Here is a 20,183-nt window from a genome sequence, read left to right on the forward strand (position 1 = left end):
GGGCCAGGGGCCAGAAAACAGGTCTGCAAGGGCACCACTGGAGACAGCGGAGAGGGATGGAAGGGGCCCATCAGCATCCTGTGGTCCTTCAGGTCCAGCTGAGAGCTCAGCAGTGCCCTGTGACCACTGTGCTGCAGGGACCCCCAGCCTTGTGCTCCAGTGTTTGTGAGGAGAGGCAGAATACAAACTTATCTGGACTTACCAGCTGAGCACCAGGAGAATCAGCTGCTCATTAAAAATAATTTTTAAAAAAGAGAGAAACTACAGAATAAAGAGGCCTTTTCAGGATAGGGAGAAAAGAGTTTATTTGTTTATTTTTGCAGACAGCAGAATTCAAGTTCAAATCTGGGCATTGCTCAGCTGATACCAGTGGGAAGAAGGCACCACGGTTGCTTTGAGCACATTGGGATGGCAGGGAGGCAGCTCTGGTGGCTGCACAGTATTTTGTGAGGTGCTGGGAGCCATGCTGCCCCTCTCAGCCAGGATTTTGGGTGTTCATTGGTAAATGAACAGGTTCTGATGAAGGTCAGAATGGCAGAAGGAAGCAAGGGAGATATAGCCCACAGGAAAATGAAGATCTTAAACATGATCTGTGAAATTTAGGATAGATAGAGCCCCAAAAGGAGCATCTGCAGAGAACTCTAGAAGGCAGCAAAACCTCTCACCATCCCATTGCTCTCGGGGAAGAGGAGCAAATCACCAAGGGCCATGCAATAGGAAAGCAAGCTGCTGACCATTTCAAGCAGCGTGTGATGTGTCATAAAATCACTTGGTTCTCTCAGGACAGAAGTACTGAGAGAACAAAAAAGATGACATAATCTGGACAATGGTTTGCTGAAGAACAGGGGATGTCACAACCGTAAAGCTCCTCACAGGACGTTGAGGGATACTGAGAGTTTTTGAAAACTGGAGATGATTGTTTGTCCTGCTTACACTGGAAAGGTTTCTTGCTTCTCTGACAAGCCCTCCTAGGATTACAGTACGTACGCAAGGCATGGCTTAGTGTGTGTAAAGCTTTACAGAAGTACGTTGTATGGCTCTGTATCCTGCTTTGATCTTGGTTTTAATTAGCACCATAAATGTAAGATACATGACTTTTCATCATGAAAATCAAAAAAGAGCTCTGGATTTTGGCTAGAAAGGAGCACCCAGAGGGCAGCTGTTCTGGGCCAGCTCAGAGTTGCTAGCAACCATACAGAGGGAAGAAAATGAAACAGGTAATATCGGGAGTGTGTATACTGGTGAGAGGAGGATATGTGCACTCCCTTCATTTAACATATCCACCTAATGAACCTGTCGAAGAAGCTGGGCTGGGAGAGGCTGTCATAGTCCTTCTCCCGGAAGATGGCTGCCCGGTCCCCAAGGCCAATCTGCAGCAGGACGTAAATGTCAACATCACTCCCGAGAGCCAGTACTGTGGGCATGACATCTTGCTTCTTCATGGAGTTGATGGCCTCCTCGAGGTTCTTGCTTCCTGTGATGCCATCAGTGATGAAGACGAAGGAGAGCTCAGCATTGCGCCGGGCGAGTCGCTGCCCATCTCCTGGGCTGAGCACGATGTTGTTGATGGCGTGTATGATGGCTGACCCGATGTTGGAGGATGAGTCCAGGTACTTGATCTGTGCCAGGGCATTGGAGATTTCTGTCAGGTTGTAGGTCAGAGGGAAGACCACATTCTGGTCCCTCTCACTGCCGTACTGCAGCAGTGCAATCCGGGCATTCATGTTGTCACTGTTGCTCCTGGCCAGCGTAAGCTGCCGGGCCACCTCCTCCACAAAGTGGTGGGCCCTGTAGAAATTCTGCTCACCGATCCTTTCAGAGCCGTCGAGCAAGAAGACGACATCAACGGGGCGCTGTGTGCACTGGGCCACTGCAAGCTCTGCAGGAGAAAGAAGAAGACAAGGGTTGGGAGCCTAAGAAAGCCTACAGAATAAGGTTGGGGCTTGCCTCGGGCAGTTCGGGCTGGAGTCACCTCTGTGCATCTTTGTCCAAAGAAGCACCAGCCCCGCTCTGCTGCCAAAGCCTGTCTTTGCAGCCGGTAATGTTGGAGCTTTGCTTCTGATTCCCTGTGCTCCTGTGTGCTAGGTCTTAATGAATGTTAATTCTGGGGCCTATGACAGACCTCCACAGGCATCCAAGAGATTAGGCAGGTCTGTGCCTTTCAGTCCCAGAACTACATCCACCTCCTTACAGCAGTGCCCAGCTCTTATCTGTAACAGGAATATCCAGAGATTAATGGCAGGCAGTGTCTGCAAACCTCTTGGTTACTTCTAGAGAGTGGTTTACTTTCAGAGTTACCCATCACACACAGATTCGTAGGATGAAAGCTGCTTTCATACCTTTCACCCAGATTATTTTAATCAAGAATCACTAATTCCTGAAGAGCTTATAAAGGTTGGGTCATACGGTTGGAAAACAAGACTATCCTTGTTGATGCACCTGTACATAGTAAAGCAGCTTTTGTAATATATAATAGACTGATATTTGAGTGAAACACAGTAGGACATTGTTCTTCAGTGACTCAGAACAGCACCTGTCTACACAGTGGACATGTGGGTGTATGAATATACACAGTGAATGAACTCGGAAAAAAAGGGGGAAGAAAATAGCAATCTTTGGAGACAACTGTTAGTTAGGGACCATTATTTTGCTTTTTTGCAGTAGTTATGTGTATTGCATTTTGCGTTCCTCTGCATGCACCGCTTCTTGGAGAAACTCTTCCCTTACTACACTGCTGAATTTCTTCTTCTTCTCTTTTGAGTTTCCTTCTCTGCTGACAGCACTAGTCAGGAGTAGGACTGCACAGCAATATTGATTTGTGATGTACATGCTGTGGCTGGCCACCCCCTGAGTGGCCATATCACTGTCAAGCAATTCTGTGGCTCTAAGACTGAATTTCAAGAGGGTGAAGTCCTGGAGCTGATGTCGTGTTCTGTTGCATGACCAGCAAGGAATAGAAGATTCTGGAGCAGCCCCAGCTTGAGCATACATTTCCAGCAGTGAGGGGTAACTCTTGGGATAGGAGTATCACATTAGGTTGAACTTCCATACTATGAGCAAATCCAAATTGAGAATCCACTGCTTTTTCAGTGCTGAACGCTGTTACAACTGGATTCAGCATGGTGGGGTGCTGAACCGGTGTGATTCCTTCCATGAGCTGAGCAACAAATGGATCGTTGTTTCCTACATTAGTACTATGTGTGTAGTCAACAGTGGGCAACAGCGAAGTTATATTCTAAGCAAAATAGATATATGCACTCTTGAGACTGTAGAGACAGTGTCCAGCAGTACAAGATGGTGTAGCAGAAGCTCTGATGGTGCATATCGTTGAGCTTGCTGACTACTGGGCACCACTTCCATCCATGACAAAACAGTCAAACCTGATGCAGGAACTTCTGCTGGTACTTGTGGTTTAGCCTAACTCGTTGGACATTGCAAAAGTCTGTGGTTGTTTCTGTATCATGTTCCCTGACCTTGTAGACTGGCATTTCTCCTTAGCCCACGCAGTAAAACATATCTACGATGGCATGCCTTGAACGGTGCTTACTGTACACTGTCTTACTGCGAACAACAGGCTTCTGCAATGCCAGTTCCGACTGCAGTAGAAACCGAACTCCAACCGATGCTTTTTCTTCCACGAGCTTTTTGAATACTGCATTTTGAAATTCAACTGCGATACTCCACTCCTTTAAAGCAATAAAGGTACGTACTCACCTCTGCCCAACCTTCCTTGAGAAATGTTGTCTAAAAGTACATTGACGCTGCAGTTCCTGGTACACCGGTGCTGCTGCCACAAGGATATTTTGCCTTGGCAGCGCCTGCACTCCTGGTCCTCACCTGCTCTGTGCAGTTGTGGAGGGGGAAAGGAAGGCAGGCATGCCAACCACACAGACCAAAATCTACGTGAGGGTCTGCAAAAGCAGGTGGAAGCGAGCGAGTTGGGAGTGAGGGCTGCATATCGTGTTGGAGAAGTGTTAACAGTCTGTCTGCTCCCATACTTGTCTACATGTAGTCATGTTTCTTGAGATGACAAGCAAGATCCACCCACCTCCCGCATGACCCGAAGCAAGCCTTAAGAGCTCATAGTTAAGCAGACCATGGCTGAGAGCAGCATCACTCCATGGAGCTCCAGCAAGACCGTAACAGACATCTGGCTCTCCAGGCAGCCTCTCCTGCAGGACGCTCCGCTTGCTGCTCAGCCCTCACAGCAGGAGAGCGCTGCCTTCGAGCTGTGCGATAAGATGCCTTTACATACGAGTTATCCCATAGGAACGTAATGAGTGCGAGGCAGTGCAGCAGAACCTTGGGTTTATCCTGTTCGGTGTCATGCTTCGGTTGCAGCTTGTTCCCATTTCTGGGAGGCTGAGGACCCGAGCGCTCTTTCCTGCAGCAAGGAACAGGATTCTCATCCTTAACTAGGGATAAGCTCTCGGAGGCACCACCACGAATTAGGCCAACTAAAATCTTCACGTCATGCTTTTAATTGGAGCACCAGTCCTTCTCAAGTGGCTTACAGCAAGGCACGAACGCCTGCAGCTCACCGTGCTGCACACCACATGCTAGGACGCAGCTGAGGACATCTAACAGAGATAGCACAAAAAGCAGAAATACCATCGATTTTCCTGCCGTTAGCAACCCACCTAGTTACGTGCATCTGCAGAGCAACCCCACCCATTCACATCATGTTCCTGCTGCCTCTAAAACCGGGGTAACTTGCATTTCCTCTGCTGTTGCACCATGTTGACAGTGGAGATGAAAGCGACAGCGAGATGGGGACTGACCTCCCAGCCCTTTCACAAACCCCTCCCGTGTCTTTCGGGAGGTGTGGACTGTCCTTTCCCCAACCTCTGATCTGTGTCCTTCCTTTGCCCAAGAGCTTCACTGAAGGAACCGCTGCTGTGATGAAATCTATCTGGTTTTATCAGAGGGATTAGCCAGCATTATGTTAGCAAAACAGCACTACACCCGCTTGCCTCTGTCTAACAAGGGCCAACGCAAATACTGCTCAGGCAAACAGACATTTTCTCTCTTCTTCCCCCCTCCCCACCCCACCCCATAATGAGCTGAAGGTTCTCAAGAAGTAAAAAACTTCTTTTCCCCTGTTGCTTTGCTAGGAAATATTTCCAAAGGAAATGAAATAAACAGCCACTGTGTGATGAGGTCTAAACCCCCTTCGCTGAAGTCTTGCCAAATCATCGTCTTGTTCAGCAAGACGTCCCAGCCCTGAGGTGCTCTCTTCAGGTGGGTGTTTCTTGGGGGTTTTCCTCTACTGTCATTGCTGGAGCAGCTTAACTACTCTTGAGTTCAGTCTTCTTACTTGCATCCCAGCTGGCTAAGTCACATGCTGCTTTTGGGGTAAAAATCAAAACAGAGTAAGGAGCTTGGCTTTGCACAGACCACCTGCAATACGTGGGTTATGACCAGATGCTAGCATATGGACTCAGATACAGACAGATCCTCATCCTTTTGCCTTCACCTAAAACTCTGAGCACACCATTTAAAACTCTCTGAACGATTTTCCCTCTGTTATACGCCAATAGCGGAGTTCGCTCAGCTCCCTGGTCCTATAGGCTGGGAGAAAAAACTGCTGAAACCTTGAGAGAAAGACTATTTTTGTGCAGTGCGCCTGACCCGCTCGTGTGCCGAGCAACACAAACACCTCCCCTGCGTGCCTGTCGCCAGACGGCTTCTAGCCTAGACGGGCAAGCCCCGGATATTGAAAACACTGCAAGAAGTTCCAGCTGGGCTAGTTCCTCGTTCCAGTTCCCGTGCCTGAGCTCGGCAACTGGCTCCACTTTGCACAGCTGGAAACATCACAGCCCAGCCGCATTTTTCAAGACGGTACATCTCCCTTCTGCCCATTAAATATGACATTTGCTCAGTATACTTTATTGCATTAATACCATGTCAGAGAGGCTGCAAAATTCACTTGCCAGCAGTAAGCATTTCTACTCTTGTGTCTGCACACGAAATGCCGTTTTCTCTTCTTACAGCTTGAGTGGGCAGTGGTTATTCTGGAGGCAGGAATGGCAGTCACCTGCCCGACTTTTTGTGAAAACCAGGGGCAGCTGAGCTGGTGGAAATATCACCCCTTGTCTAAACGCACATACCCGCAGCACAAGTGGTGGGTCTGTAGTCTCTCTGAACCAAACTAGCACTGGGTATGGATTGAATGAGTTATATTGCAAGTTTAAATACTTGCTTTTGAATAGCTCACATAATGTATCACAGAGGTTTGACTCGTGGATTTTTTGCTTTGGACTGCCTAGTCCGACATAACCTCTACCTCTTGGATATGAACAGGTACACGGTGTTAATTAAGACAGAAGAAACACAAATGTACAAGCAGAGAAAAAGACAGAGGGAGCTCATACAGCTTCTGAGAGAAGGTTTTGGTGCTCTCAATGGAAAGCCAGGGCTGTCCCCTCTCCCACAGTGTTTGCTCTTTCCCCTCAATACCCCCAACTGCCCATTGAATGGTTGTACAGAGACACTCACGGCGGTGAGAGGAGATGCACCTTGCTTTACCAGTCTTGCCACACAAATGGTTTTCAGGACCCGAAGAGAACCCTCACGGTAACACAGCGCGAGGATGCAGAAGAAGCCTCAGAAGCGGTCAGCAAAGACATACGTAGGAAGACGTGGGGGAAAGCGCATCGTTAGGCTCTCTGCAAGCAAGGGTCTCGCGCTGGCCCTTAGCCACGTGCGTGCCAGCCATCGCCTTGGCGCGCGGCTGAGGGCTGGGACACGCTAGCCTGCTGGAGCAGGGTGAGAGCGTGGGAGGGCTGGCTCAGAGATTGAGGAAATGCAGAAGAGCAGTGCACAAAGCAAGAGCATCTCTTGACATCGCTGGAGAAAGCTGCCGTGCCCACCAGCCAGCCAAGCCGGAGAGGACAGCCCCTTGTGTCACATCCCTGGCTGACCACAACCAAGCCGTTTCACTGCCTGTGTTCCTCCTAAACTAAAAGCAGCTACTAATGTACCTGTCCCCTCTGCCAAACAGGGACTCAAGGAAAGACGATTACCACCTCCACTCAACCTCTACCTCCACCCGCTTCATGCGATCTCTAATGGAGATGTCAGCAAAGCCCTAGCACAGTTTCTGGGTCCCCCACAATCTCGCTGTGCACCATTTTGAAAGTGTCAATGAACAAGTCCATCCACTCTTGCCGCTCATTTCCAGTGGCAAACTTGGCTTTTTCGGCGGTAAAGGCCAAAGTGGCCACCAGCTGGGTGTACATGCTGGGGTCCTGGGTTTCCCGCGTGGAGTTTAGGAACTGGGCGATCGAATGTATGGTGCTGGGGAAATCTATGTTGACTCCCTCTTCCATGGGGCGGAAAATAAGTGGGTTTACGTTCCCAGGGTTCCTGTCATCTGCAAGTGAGCGTCAAAAGAATATTTTCAGGGCTTGCTAGCAATGGTTGTGTCTCTGAAAGCTACCTGGCTTTCCTACACGCCGGTTCTCTACACCAGAGAAGAACAGAGCTAATGAGGGACAGAGAAGTAAAGACCAAAGCCAAATTTTAAATCTTTCTGCCACATTTATGTTTGAGGAACCGTGGGATTCATACTGAAATCACTCACACATCAGCGGAGAGACCTCAGAAAATGACATGAAACCTTAGCTGCCCAGTTCCTTGCTACTTGTCCAGCATATGCACGATGGAGAAAGAGCGGTGCTCGGGAAGAGAGCCACGGGTCCAACTTGTTCTGCATACAGGATTCAGCTGTCATGTAGCTTTGAACTCTGCTACATGCAAACTGTACACATGATGCTGTACAGCCAGAAAGACATCTAAGGGACAGCATTATGTGAACTCCTTGCCTGGCACCCAGCCTGCTGCACCTTGGCAGAGCCACTGCTCTGTGGTGTGCAATGCTCCTGTGCGGTGTCTGGGCTAGTCAGGACCCTGAGAGTCTCCATCTCCACCTGGCTGCACTGAACTTAAGTTCAAATAAAATCCCAAAGCTCAAAGCAAAGCCTTTTGCATGGGTTAGAAAGAGCCTCACAGAGCATCATGCGGTTTCTGTCAAAGCGGGTGGTCAGTTGAGATTTGCTGAGCATTTAACCCGTTCAGCCCTCCAGCACCCTGTTAGCACCGCAGTAATCGACAGGCGGTAACAGAGAGACAAGGGTCTCTCCTGAGAACAGGAAAACCTGGATTTTCTTAAGCAAAGCACTGAGGCAGCACGCCTTCAGCTGCAGATGTGAACCTGACCCGGTGACATGCCTGGCTCTGCAAGGCAGCAGGAAGGAAGCCGGGGCGTATGTAATCCCTGTCCCCCTCTGTGCTCTGCTGACAATACCCAGGCTGGGGTACCTGGCATGAGCAATTGATTTGCTCCTTAAAGTTCCAGGACTGCAACTCTGATAGCCACGGGCCAAGAACAGGGCTGGGGGTGGCTGCCTCCCTGACCTGAACCTGTCTGGCCTGTCTGCGACTGGACACACGCATCGGATGTGCACGAAGCTCACGCACATACCCTGTGAAGGGCACCATCTCCATCCGAAGGGTTTGTATGTGAATTGGCACCAGCTCTTGAGGTGTTCTCAGAGAACCAGGGGAAGCTGAGCACTGAGCAGAGAAGTCCCAGGCTCTGTCATATGCCTTATGTCATATCCCATCCAACATGTTCCCTTGTCACTAGGCAAGTGTGATCACTGCAAATCCTTCTAAATGATGAAGGATTGCATCATGGACCATCCAGTGCGGCGGGTGGAAGGCGCTGAATCCCTGGATATCACTTAAAACTTGATCTACTGGGCCTAGCACAGATCCTTGCACACCAGGACAACTTTTGCCCATGCTGAGGTGGGTGTACTGGCACTTTCACAGGATGCCCACCCCTACCCAGCCGCATCACTCCACCTTCCATGTCCTCTGGGGTGCAGGTGTAGGGCCTGCACTTGACCTGACCTGCTTATGGCATGTCTTGAGGAATTCGCCCAACAGGGAACCCCCTCAGATGCCTCCTCAAGCCGTTTTTGTTCTGGTCCCCAGGACTGTCAGGTACCAGCAAGCTGTTCTCACCTTGCATCAGGAACAGAAACACCCAAGTTGCACTACAGGGAAAGTACCGCCAACTTCGCATTGCTTTGGAGGGCTCTGAAGGCCCGAGCCCAGGAGAACATGAGTGTGCCACTCCTTGGGTCAGTCTCTCTCCTGCAGTGTTCCTCAGAAACGGGGAGGCTGCAAAGACCAAAACTCTTGAAGACACCTGAGCAGTCAGCAGTGCGGCACAGGGAAATCGCCTCCTCGTGCATCGATCCTCAGGACAAAGCTCCTCAGAGGACACTGCAGAGGAGCCTGTGGATACCTCAGCATCACGGTTGGACATTGTGCTCTCTGCATGACCAGGTGCAAAATCTCAAAATACTAGTGAGAGATTTTAGACAGGGATAATTATAGCTGTTCTATCTTCAGATTCTGAGCATCCTGAGACCAGTTTTTCTTTGCTTTGCATGGAAACAAAGGGACTTCTTTGAAACTGAAATTTGAGATTCTGTATAACACCGAGTTGAAGCTGGGGACCTTCACAAAAACATTCACAGCAAGAGCAGAGATAAAAATCGCAAGAAATGGCAAAACCTTGTCCCCTATAAGCTTTGTGTATATCAGCAAATAGTGCATCTATGGTATTTAAAGAGGCACAGAGACTCAGACAGGATCTTTAGGAATTTAGGTTGCAGATCTGCCCCTTAACAAGCAAAATGTGATCAAGTAAAGCTACCTGCAGGGAGCAGCAGCCGTCTCCTTTATACCGGAGGATCCTTACAGCCTTTTTCTTTTAATCCAACACCCTGAGTTAATTGTTAATTAAACACAGCCAGCGTTAGAGAAGCCAAAGCTTTGGGTCCACTATGGTGTCATTTTCCAAACGGTCCCTACCCCCTGCTCTGCCCTTGTCACTCCCAAGGAGTATCCTGTCCGGTGCTGCAGGTTGGGCTCTGCATTTTGAAGGTTGCATGGGTGGGAGAGTTTAGCAAGGGGGTTTTGACTTGATAGAGACATGGACCAAGTGAGAAATTAACTGGAGGTCAAAGCCTGGTAGCTCCCAGGAATTGGGACAGGGAGAAATATCAGGGCTGAGCCATGCGGGTGCACTGACACGGTGCACTCGTACCTACCGTGCAGAGAACTCAGAGAGACAGGGAAGGAGTAGGAGATGAAACCCTGGAGCGTCTCCTCATGTAAAGTGGCACTATTTCCCGAACTCCTGCCATCCAAAGGGAATGAACAGGGTTGCACACCCCCTTGGACTCCTGAGCCTTGTGCATTCTCCCCCAGACCTACCACTTTTGTGCAGATGGCATGAAGCTACTCATAATGTTTACCTGTCTGACAGGGCAGCTCAGGGCAGACAATCTGTGGATCTGGAAGGAGAAGAAACAAGGAAAACTGAGTGATGTGCTGCCATCCCCCTTCACGGCTTGCACAGTCAGTGGGGCAGGGTGAGGTCTCTTACAAGGACGCCAAAGACTGCCCCAAAAGGCTGGCCTGTGTCTGAGGAAGGACTGTTTATCCAGGGACAGCCCCCACCATGAATGACACAGCTTATGAGCTACTGGCCAGCCCGCTGGGACACAGTGTCATCATTGCACTGCACCAGATGTGCCCCCCACCTCCAACCCTGGGAGTGGAAACTCCAGTTTCAGTAAGAACTGCACAAGGACAGGTACAGACCTGGGCAGAGCACGTCCTCCATCTTGTCAATGAATTCCTCTGCCACCAGGTCTGAGAAGAGCCTCATCTTCTGGACTCGCTGAGGTTCATTGCAGGCGATGGAGACCAGGGTCTCGCTCTGTTCTGGCTGATCAAACATGTCTCCAATGCCAATGGTGTTGACGACCACATCTCTACCGCAAAGAGCCCCTAGGTTCTTGTCATCATCCCGGGGGTCGTAGCGCCCATCTGTGATCACCACAGCAAACACTTGGGCTTTCTCTCGCCTGCTTTCCTTGATGAGCTTGTTGTAGGCAAACTGAAGGGCAGATGGTGTCCAGGTGCCTCCAGCGATCCACTCTAGGCGCTTCACTGCTTCCTTGAAGCTTGACAGTGAATCAATGCGGTCATCATCAAGCTTGATGGCTTCGAAAGTCCCCTCGTGACTGTACTGCACCACCCCAACACGGGCACCTGCCAACGAATCGTCACGTTACCTGGCTTTGCATCCTCAGTGAAAAGTGGACAAAGTCTGCAAACTTTCATATCAGCAAAGAGCTGCCTGATTGGCCCACAAAGCTGGGAAGGGAAGAGGGAAAAGCAGAAACTGCTGCAAAAATTCTGGATTGCAGCCCAAGGCAGCTACAGACAAACGTGAAAGCTGGAGGGATACAAGACCCTTTCCTTTTCCCCGTGCCCCACTCTGTCCCCACACAATCCAGACCTGTCTGCGACTTGGGGTCCTTGGCAATAGAGCCCAGCCGGCTGACCACATTGACAACAAAATTTTTCTCCAGCGTGAAGTTGGTGTAGCCGATACTCTCTGAGCTGTCTATGACAAACATGATGTCCAGGGCACCGCAGCGCTTCTCACAGTCTGGGGAGAGGGGCAGAAGGAGGAAAACGCACAGGTCAGTGGTGATGGGAACAAGAGCCACCAGGGCAGAAGAGACCATCTACAGGAAGACAGAGACAGTTAGCATCACACCAAGCATCCACAGGGTTTGTGGTGCTGCCTGTAGCCAGCAGCATAGGGAGGGTTATACATGCATCTTTCTGTCTTTCTGTGTAATATCATCTGGACCACGAAACTCGGATGTTACAGCTCACTGCTCCTGCATTGACAGAGCTAAATTTTGGGAGGTAAGCCAGGCTGCCCCTGTGGTGCCACCGCGCCCTGTGGTGGGCTGGGAGTGGGGTGAGCAGGGAAGGGCTTCCCATGGTGTCTCCTCTGCAGGATGCAGTGCTGTGCAGAGTGGCGAAGAGCCCGCCGTGCCGGCGGCTCAGTGCAAAGGGCAGCTCACAGGGCAGAGCTCCCTCAAGGGAGGTCCTAAAGAAGGAGGCAGCCTCTGGTGACCCCCTTTCCCCACCCCTCGAGTGGTCGGTCCCCCGCCCTGGGGAGAGGCGATGGTCTGCTCACCACAGCATCCGCACGTCTCTCGCACGTAGGTCATCACGTCACAGTCCTGCCAGCAAAGGGGTGTAGGGTGAATGCCTCCCTCCCCATACGCGGCATCCATCCCCTCTAAGGTAAAGGCTCCCCTTTTCCTTCCCACCCAGCCGGCCCCCTCCCCTCTTCCCTTGGCTCCCGTGGGAAGCCACAGGCCACCTCTGCTGGGCGGCAGCAGGACCCGGTGCTCTGTTTCGTTCTCAGGCTGTGCACGGCAAACCCACGAGTGCCCCAGGAGGAGGAGCACGGGGGGCTGCAGAGCAGCGCTACTTACAGTCAGACCAGGATCTCCTGGTGGGCCGGGGGTCCCCTGTAAGAAGAGCACAGGGATTTCAGGCAGAGTTTTCCCATGACTTCCCTTTTTGGGGAAGTAGATGTCAGAGCCATCAAAGCGTGGCTTTTTGCAGAGGTCTGCCACAGGGAGGGTAGGAAAGCGTCGCCGGGAGCCAGCAGACATGTCTAGCAGCTGGTGTCCCCTCCAGCAAACCCGGCTGCAGGGAGACCCACTGGGCTCCTGGGGGCTTTAGAGCATCAAGGAGAAGTGGGAAGGAAAGGAGGGAGATGCAGCATCTGCTCAGACACGATGGCATGGTACTGTACCTCTGGGCCTGCTTCACCAGTTGGACCGCGGGGTCCGGGCTCACCTCCCGGGCCAGGATCACCCTGGGGAAGAAGCAAAGAAGTGTCAAATATTTCCCTGGCAAGGCTGGCCATGCAACCGCCGGTGTTCAGGGCTCCTCCTGAGCCCCTTGTCAGGCACGGCCCTGCTGAGTGCGGTCACCAGCTGCCACAGCTGAGCCTGGGGATGCGGGGAAAGCCAGCGCCATCCCCAGCGCCCCAGCAGAGGTGTGGAAGGGGGATGCTGACCCCGCAGGCAGCCCGGGAATTCTGCTTACCGGTTCCCCCTTCTCTCCTTTGGTCCCTTGCACTCCTTTTGGTCCAAGCTCACCTCTTCCTCCCTGCTCGAAGGAAAGAGAAACAGATCAGGCACGGAGCACATCTGGATGTGCTCAGGCAGAGGCAGTACTGCTACGAGCCCTTCAAAAACACATGCATGCCTGGGCCAGGAGAGCACCCTCTACACCAGCAGCTCAGTGCAGAGCAAATAAACGGTGTTTACATAGGCATTAGCTAAGAATAAAGAAGTTTTGCAAAGCATGTTTCAGATGGTTTCAAAAGGAGACAGGCTTGGGAGGTACACCCAGGCTCCGCAGCTGCAGGGAATAGCCACCAGCAGGACAGGCTCCTCGGCCACGCAGCCGCAGGCTCGGGCGACAACTACTCGGCATTTCGGTCAGTATGAAAAACAGGCAATGGAGACAAACACACTCACCTTGGGCCCTGGCTGCCCCTTCTCACCCTTGTCACCCTGCGAAGGGAGAGCAGGGAGAGGTCAGCACCCGACCAGTACTGGCACCCCACCGTGCACGCAGATATGCTGTTTGCAGCGAGGGGCACAAAGCTGAACAGCAAGGGTCAGGCTGATGGTTGGGGTGGTGGGTGCAGCCTCCTCCCCATCACCACCGCTAAGGCTGGAGTCCCCAGCACCTCTGCCACGAGGCTGACGGAGCTGCAGCCAGGTTCAGTCCCAGTGTTCAACCCCCTCACCCCCTCTGTGGGCTCCACATTTTCGTGACCCTGATCACTTTGTTTACTCCTTCCCTCTTCTCCCAGGCTGCTCAGCTTCAACAGCGACCTCCACCGAAATGGGCTTCCTCACAGCACGTATGTCTGCGCTGCATGAGGCATTCGTACCTGCGGTCCTCTGGGTCCAGGGTAGCTAAAGCCAGGTCTGCCTCTGTCACCCTTTGGTAGAAAAAAAATGACCCATCAGAAACCAAACCTGGCCTTTCTGACCTGGCAACGCCAGCGACAGTCAGCGCTGTTTTCATCTTCTCTTGGGGTGAGACACCCCCAGGAGATGTGGCTTCTGCAGCTGTGCCTCAAACTTTGGGAGTGGCTGTGCAGAGCAAAGCTTCGCAGGGTCTTGGGGATGTCACATGCCAGGGACACCCCTGAATCTGTGCAGGGTGAGGGGTGCAATCAGAGCTGCCTTGGCCAGAGCAAGATCTACATCTCTGCCTCATAGGGAGGCTCAGGTTTGAGCCGTTCTCTTTCTGAGACACACAAGTTTCTGCAGTGGAAACTGCCTTTTTTTTATGATAATAAAAAAGCACATCAAAATACCCTTTCAAATGCAGAGTTGTATTCAGGTACTTTACCTTTGGTCCTGGTGGTCCAGCGTCTCCTCTTGGGCCCAAGTCACCAGGGTCCCCACGCGATCCCTGCAGGATAACGTTGAGGAGAGTGGAAGAAGGGGGTGAGGATGTTCCTTGTGGCTCCCTGGCCGCGCAGGGGACCGTGCTGGAGAAACCAGCTCTTGAGATGATGCTGTGAGACCATCTTCCCCCCTGATGAGGTTACTGTGACAACGAATGATTCAGCACTTGGGTTCCTGCATCCCACGGAGCCACACAGATGTCATGGCACTGTTGCCACAGTGGGGTGCTGGACTAGCCACAGACCCAGGACAAATGGCTGCCCGGGGAGCTCCATCTTTCCTCACCCCATGACCTGCTCTGATGTGGTCCCTTCCACATTGTCATGGGAACACTTGGGATGGGAGTGATGGAGAAGCAGGAACCCCTGGGTCCTGCAATTTCTCCTTGCCCTGGAAAGGACTAGATAGGGGTCTCTGGGCTAATTTTTGAGCCTCCCTGAGAAAAAGTCAGGCAGGCTCCCCTTGGGAGGGACAGTGCAGCCAGCTTATGTCAGTAAGACAAGCCCTCACCGCAGAGGGAGGACACAGTCACACAGGTGCCCCAGGATGACTTACTATCTTGCCTGGCTCTCCCACAACACCTGAAGGGCCTCGGGGTCCTGGCAATCCTTGGTCTCCCTGCAAAGCAAAGCAAGACACAAGAGTGTACAGAGGCAGGTACAGGCAGGTGTCCATGAGGAGGAAAGCCACGTGAGCTGCCCCGGAGTGTGTGCCCTGGGCAGAGCTTTTCCTCCCCCCGCTGCTCCATGCTTACCCTTGCTCCTTTGCTTCCAACCTCACCGGGCAGACCACGAGGACCTTCTGGACCAGGATCTCCCTGTGAGGAGGGTAAAGATATTCCTGGTCAGGGATGTCTCCAGTGCTGTTTGTGAGCATGGCAGTGCTCCTTGGTGTGAGGAGGCATGATGCAATTCTCAAATCTGGTTTCTTGGCTTGAAATACAGCATCAGGGCAGCGTGTCCTCTGAACACGCTGCTTAGCCTTCAGCTTTGCTGCCTTTCATCCCCTCTCTGAATCAAGCCCTGGAAGAGGAGGCTGTGCCTGCTCCACCAGGGCAGGCAGTGGGCACAGTGGGAGCAGAGCACACATGCAGAGCCCACTGGGATCTGCAATTCCCAGCTCTGGTGTTGGACACTTTGTGGCTGGGCAGTAATGCATCACACACACCAGTCCTGTGCATCTTGGGCTCATTTGCAATGGTCTGGGCTGTTGCTTTACTCACCCTTTCCCCTTTGGCCCCAGGGGTGCCTTTGCTGCCTTTCGTCCCTGGATCTCCACGTCGACCCTCGGCAGACACAGAAAGTCACATAAACGGGATGCAAAGATGGATGCTACCCGAGCAGTGTCACCTGGCTGCCCTGCCTTCTCCCTCCGGGCCCAAGATGTGTCTCCTTGCCCCCTGAGCCAGCGTGTACCTGGCAGCAGGGGAGCAGGGATGTCCATGCTGGCACTGCTTGGGGGATCTTGCCTTTGGCTTTTGGGAACCCACAGCCAGACTGTTCTTTCAGGAGGGTGGTCACTGCTGTGACCACGAACACTCGTGGTTCATTCCCCCAGGGTTAAAGACTCTGCTTTACTTCCAGCTCATCTGGCGTTGCTTCCCCCACCAGATCTCGCGCAAGGACTCAAGCTGGCTGGGCTCTGGCCTTTTGGTGCTGGTGGAACCGTGTTGCTGCATTCTGCCAGGGACTGTCACCTCCAGTCCACTCCCCAAATTTCGCAGTGCCACATCAGATTAACTTGGGTCTGTGTGGCACCACCGATGTCATGACAGGGCTACAATTTGACGCTGCCCTTTTCAGAGAACTCTACTGTAACAGCCACCCGATCTTCACTCGGTGAGCTCCTTTAAGAAGGCAGGGGTTTGGGGAACTTGCTAGAGTACAGCCAAGGGGTCCCTGGGCATCCACAGAGGCATCTGTGGTTATGTGAGAATCCAGGTGGCTTCTCTAAGGTGAAATGGTTAACATCAGGCTTAGGATTATGGCAGTATTGCTCTGTGAATATGGTGGAGACAAGGAGATCAGCATCCGCACATCTTTTGGGATGCAGAAGGCAGGGCAGGCAGGCTAAATGGGACAGTTTCTCAGAGCTCATCCATGAAACAGCATCAGGCTCCTGTGGTGTGCCCACTGTCCAGAGATCTGTTCAGACACTTACAGGCTCTCCTTTGGGTCCAGGAGGTCCTGTTTCACCTCTGCTTCCCTTACTTCCAGGAGGCCCTTGAGCTCCAGGGTTGCCTGGAAGTCCCTTGGAGAAGAAAAAGAAATACAACTGGTCGGAAAAGAGGTCAAGGTGCACACACACACCTCGTCCTGTGGCAAGCAGTTCACCCTTGAGCAGATGTGTGTATCAGCACACAACTTATAATTCCACACACCCATCATGCCTACATGTCAAAGCTACATGCACAGGCTCCAGCCTTGGAGCAGTGTGATGCTGTGTCACCTTTTCTCCGTCAACCAGTGCAAAGGCTTGTCAGCTCTTCCTTACAGCATCTGTCCAGCCCCACCTGTGCAATAGCCAGAGGGCTATTTCAGCCTCCTCCACCATGTCTGAAGTAACTGGCCATCAACATAGCAACCCCTTTGGCTATAAGGTCAAAGGCAGTGGGTAAAGCCTGCGATACATCTCTGAGCAATTAATCGTTAAAGTTTACTCACGTGAATAAAAACAACCTGCAAACACTGGCACTGCCACAAACACTGAGGAAGTCATGAGACTGTGGCAGGACAAACCATGGCCAAACAGGGCCTTTCTACTGAGCAGAAGATGGAAAGAGAAGGAAAGATGCAGTGCAAAGGGTCGGATAGAAAGGTAAACCCTCCTAAGTCTGTTTTGCCTGCTTTTCTCTGCTCTGGACAAATGCTTCAGAACCATCCTCGTTTCGCTCTGGGTAGCTGCAGGGATGTTGCACAGTTCCCTCTCCCGTTGCTTACATGACATTTCCCACCGTACTGGTGGGGACACGCGTGGTGGGAGAGCTAACTCGACCACCCGGGGGCTTGCGCTTTCTCCGTGCTGGTGGGCTAATTTGCAGAATCACCAGGATGCCTTGGCAAGCAGTCGTCTTTGTGCTGCAGCTGCCCCACGACACCGCTTTGGCTCCATACCATGTGGAGCAGACCCGAGTAAGACACTGGAAGACATATGAATGCTGCATGAACCTACCGGGCTTCCTTTTTCTCCTGGGGGTCCTGGGGGTCCACTGCGACCAGGCCGGCCAGGATCTCCCTGAAACAGCCAGAGAGCAATGGTCATTGCCTGTGTCCTCAGCATGTTGCTGTGCACCACTGATGTGCACCATGAGGACCCAAGAACCAGGGACAGCAAGGCTCTTCCCTCGGCTCCTGTGCCTGGTGATGGGATCCAGACCTCAGGCAGACAGAGCCTATGGGCTCCATGAGTAACGAAGGATTTAAGAGCAAATACAGGCAATGGTGTTTAGCTGTCCCCACTGCTCGCTGTTCAGAGTACTTGTACCTTTATGCCTTCATCTCCTCTTTCACCTTGGTCTCCTGCATCTCCTGGGTAGCCATCAGGGCCCTAGGGAGGGAAAGGACAAAGAACCACACATTTTGCGGTGGCAACAACACGCACTTTCCCTGCAGAGTAAATCGACTGGCTTAGAAAGTTGCTCTAGAGACTGAAATAGTTTGGGCTTGTTGCTAGTGTTGATGAAAGGAGCAGCTCCTTCTCTCCATATGGAGGGGAGGGACACTGGGGCATCCCAGCTTACTTGCCCATGGAAAGGAGGCACAAAAAATTCAGGTCATGCTCCCCATTCTGGGGATCCCAGGCCTGGGGTCAGATCATGCAACTGGTTGGAAAATGGGCCAGTAACATCTTGTTGGCCATACCTCTCTGCACGTGCAACCCATTCAGCAGCTGAAGTTGGGGCAATATGTCTGACATGCTGAGTGAAAGAGTAAAGCCTTCCTACCTTGTCACCGGGGTCTCCCTTGCAGCCCGGTGGTCCAATTCTCCCCAGCTTGCCCTAGAGAGAGAGCATTCAAAAGAAGACAACAGAGAAGCTGTACGTGTCTGAAGGGAAAATACAGCTTTTCTTGTTAACAGTTACTAATTTTCAACAATATCTGCTGACCATACCTGTGGTCAATTAGAGAATAAATAGCAAGTGTGCTCCTTAAACAGGAGTGTAGTGTGCAGAGACAAATGGAGGGGGAGAAAGTAGTCGAAAAGCCCCGAGTGGCAGCACGGGTGTTGGTGGGAATTCAAGCACGCTCGTCCCGCACATGTGCCCTGGGTGACGGACACATCCCTTGAGCTGGATTTGGTGGCCACTCGTGCCCACGGTTGTGCTGGTCCTCTGTTGCGCATCTCACGTCAGAGCAGCTCAGGTTCACAGGAACCACGCTGCCTGATGGACGCCACGGGAACAGTGACCGCCTTGCTCTCTGCCCCGAAATGGCTTTGCTGGCCGTGCCTAGACAGCTTGCCCTGGCTAGAGAGCGGTGGTGACTGAAGGTTTTTTGTGTTTTAGAGCTTCAGCAGGCATTTTGGAAGTGGGAAGAAGAATTGGTATTATCTCACAGATGTACTTGCCTGGGTGTACGAGAAAATGCAGAGCAAAACCAACGTGTGCTGGACAGCGGACAAAGTGTCGTGAATGGGTGATTTAGGCCGCTTAAAGAATCACCGCCAAAGATACCAGAAAGCGAAAATTATGTATGTAGATTCCTACACTGTATGGGCTGGAGCCACACAATGGCTCTGTCAGTGGGAATCTCTACATTGGGAAGTAAACAGATCCCCAGTTTGGAGAACTCAAGATTGGCAATTGTTATTGAATGTAGGCAGAAAAACTCCATTTAAGATGGGATGGGTGAAAGTACATGCTAAGGATAGTTGGAACCAAAAGGTAGATGAAATCATCTCAAATTAGGCTATCCTGCTGTGGTACATCTGCATGGCATGTGGATCTAAGGGACATCATGGCCCTCTACAGTCACCATAGAGGAGACAGGATTTCAGGGACTTTGTTACAAGGTACTTGAACCAGGCTTTAGGGCTTTAATATTAAGAACAGGCAGTAGCTTAGAGATGAAATTTCAGATTCTGTGATCAACTGCCTTGAAAACCAAATTTCTGCAAAACTTTCTGTTTACACCCGCTGTAGGGGACACTAACACTTGAGATGAGATATCTACACCCAGATGATCCAGCTGTATCACCTCCTGCAGCAGGAGCACAGTGCAGGTCACACATCTAGTTCCTGCAGAGAGCTTGCTGATGAAGGGGTAGCACTTCTGTTACCTGGATTACTTAATCTCCAGCTAGCTCACATATTACAGAATCACAGAATCATTAAGGCTGGAAAGGACCTTCAATATCATCAAGTCCAACCGTCAACCCAACACCACCATGCCCACAAAACCATGTCCCGAAGTGCCACATCCACATATTTTTTGAACACTTCCAGAGATGGTGGCTTCACCCCCTCCCTGGGCAGCCTGTACCAATGCTTGACCACTCCTTCAGGAAAGAATTTTTTCCTAATATCCAATCTAAACCTCTCCTGGCGCCATTTCCTCTCGTTCTATTGCTGGTTACTTGGGAGAAGAGACCAACACCCACCTCACCACAACCCCTTTCAGGTAGTTGTAGAGAGCGATAAGGTCTCCCCTCAGTCTCCTCTTCTCCAGACTGAACAACCCCAGTTCCCTCAGCCCTCCTCATCAGACTTGTGCTCCAGACCCCTCATCAGCTTTGTTGCCCCTCTCTGGACATGCTTGAGCACCTCAAGGTCCTTCTTGTAGTGAGGGG

At 51.7% G+C, this 20,183-nt stretch overlaps 1 protein-coding gene across 1 annotated transcript; it reads right to left on the reverse strand.

The window, feature by feature from the left end:
• Positions 1-288: 288 nt before the first annotated feature.
• Positions 289-18,393, reverse strand: COL6A2 (collagen, type VI, alpha 2; the record flags this gene model as incomplete). Its single annotated transcript, XM_010294568.1, has 18 exons — positions 289-1,879; positions 10,338-10,376; positions 10,687-11,139; positions 11,390-11,542; positions 12,086-12,131; positions 12,390-12,425; positions 12,716-12,778; positions 13,012-13,074; positions 13,449-13,484; positions 13,871-13,921; positions 14,338-14,400; positions 14,952-15,014; positions 15,151-15,213; positions 15,619-15,681; positions 16,557-16,646; positions 17,568-17,630; positions 17,880-17,942; positions 18,340-18,393. Coding segments are annotated over 18 exons (2,070 nt in total), but the record flags the coding sequence as incomplete, so codon positions are not given.
• Between the last annotated feature and the right edge of the window lie 1,790 nt (positions 18,394-20,183).

This window comes from Phaethon lepturus, unplaced genomic scaffold, assembly GCF_000687285.1.
Source record: "Phaethon lepturus isolate BGI_N335 unplaced genomic scaffold, ASM68728v1 scaffold30539, whole genome shotgun sequence".
Classification (NCBI taxonomy): Eukaryota; Metazoa; Chordata; class Aves; order Phaethontiformes; family Phaethontidae; genus Phaethon; species Phaethon lepturus.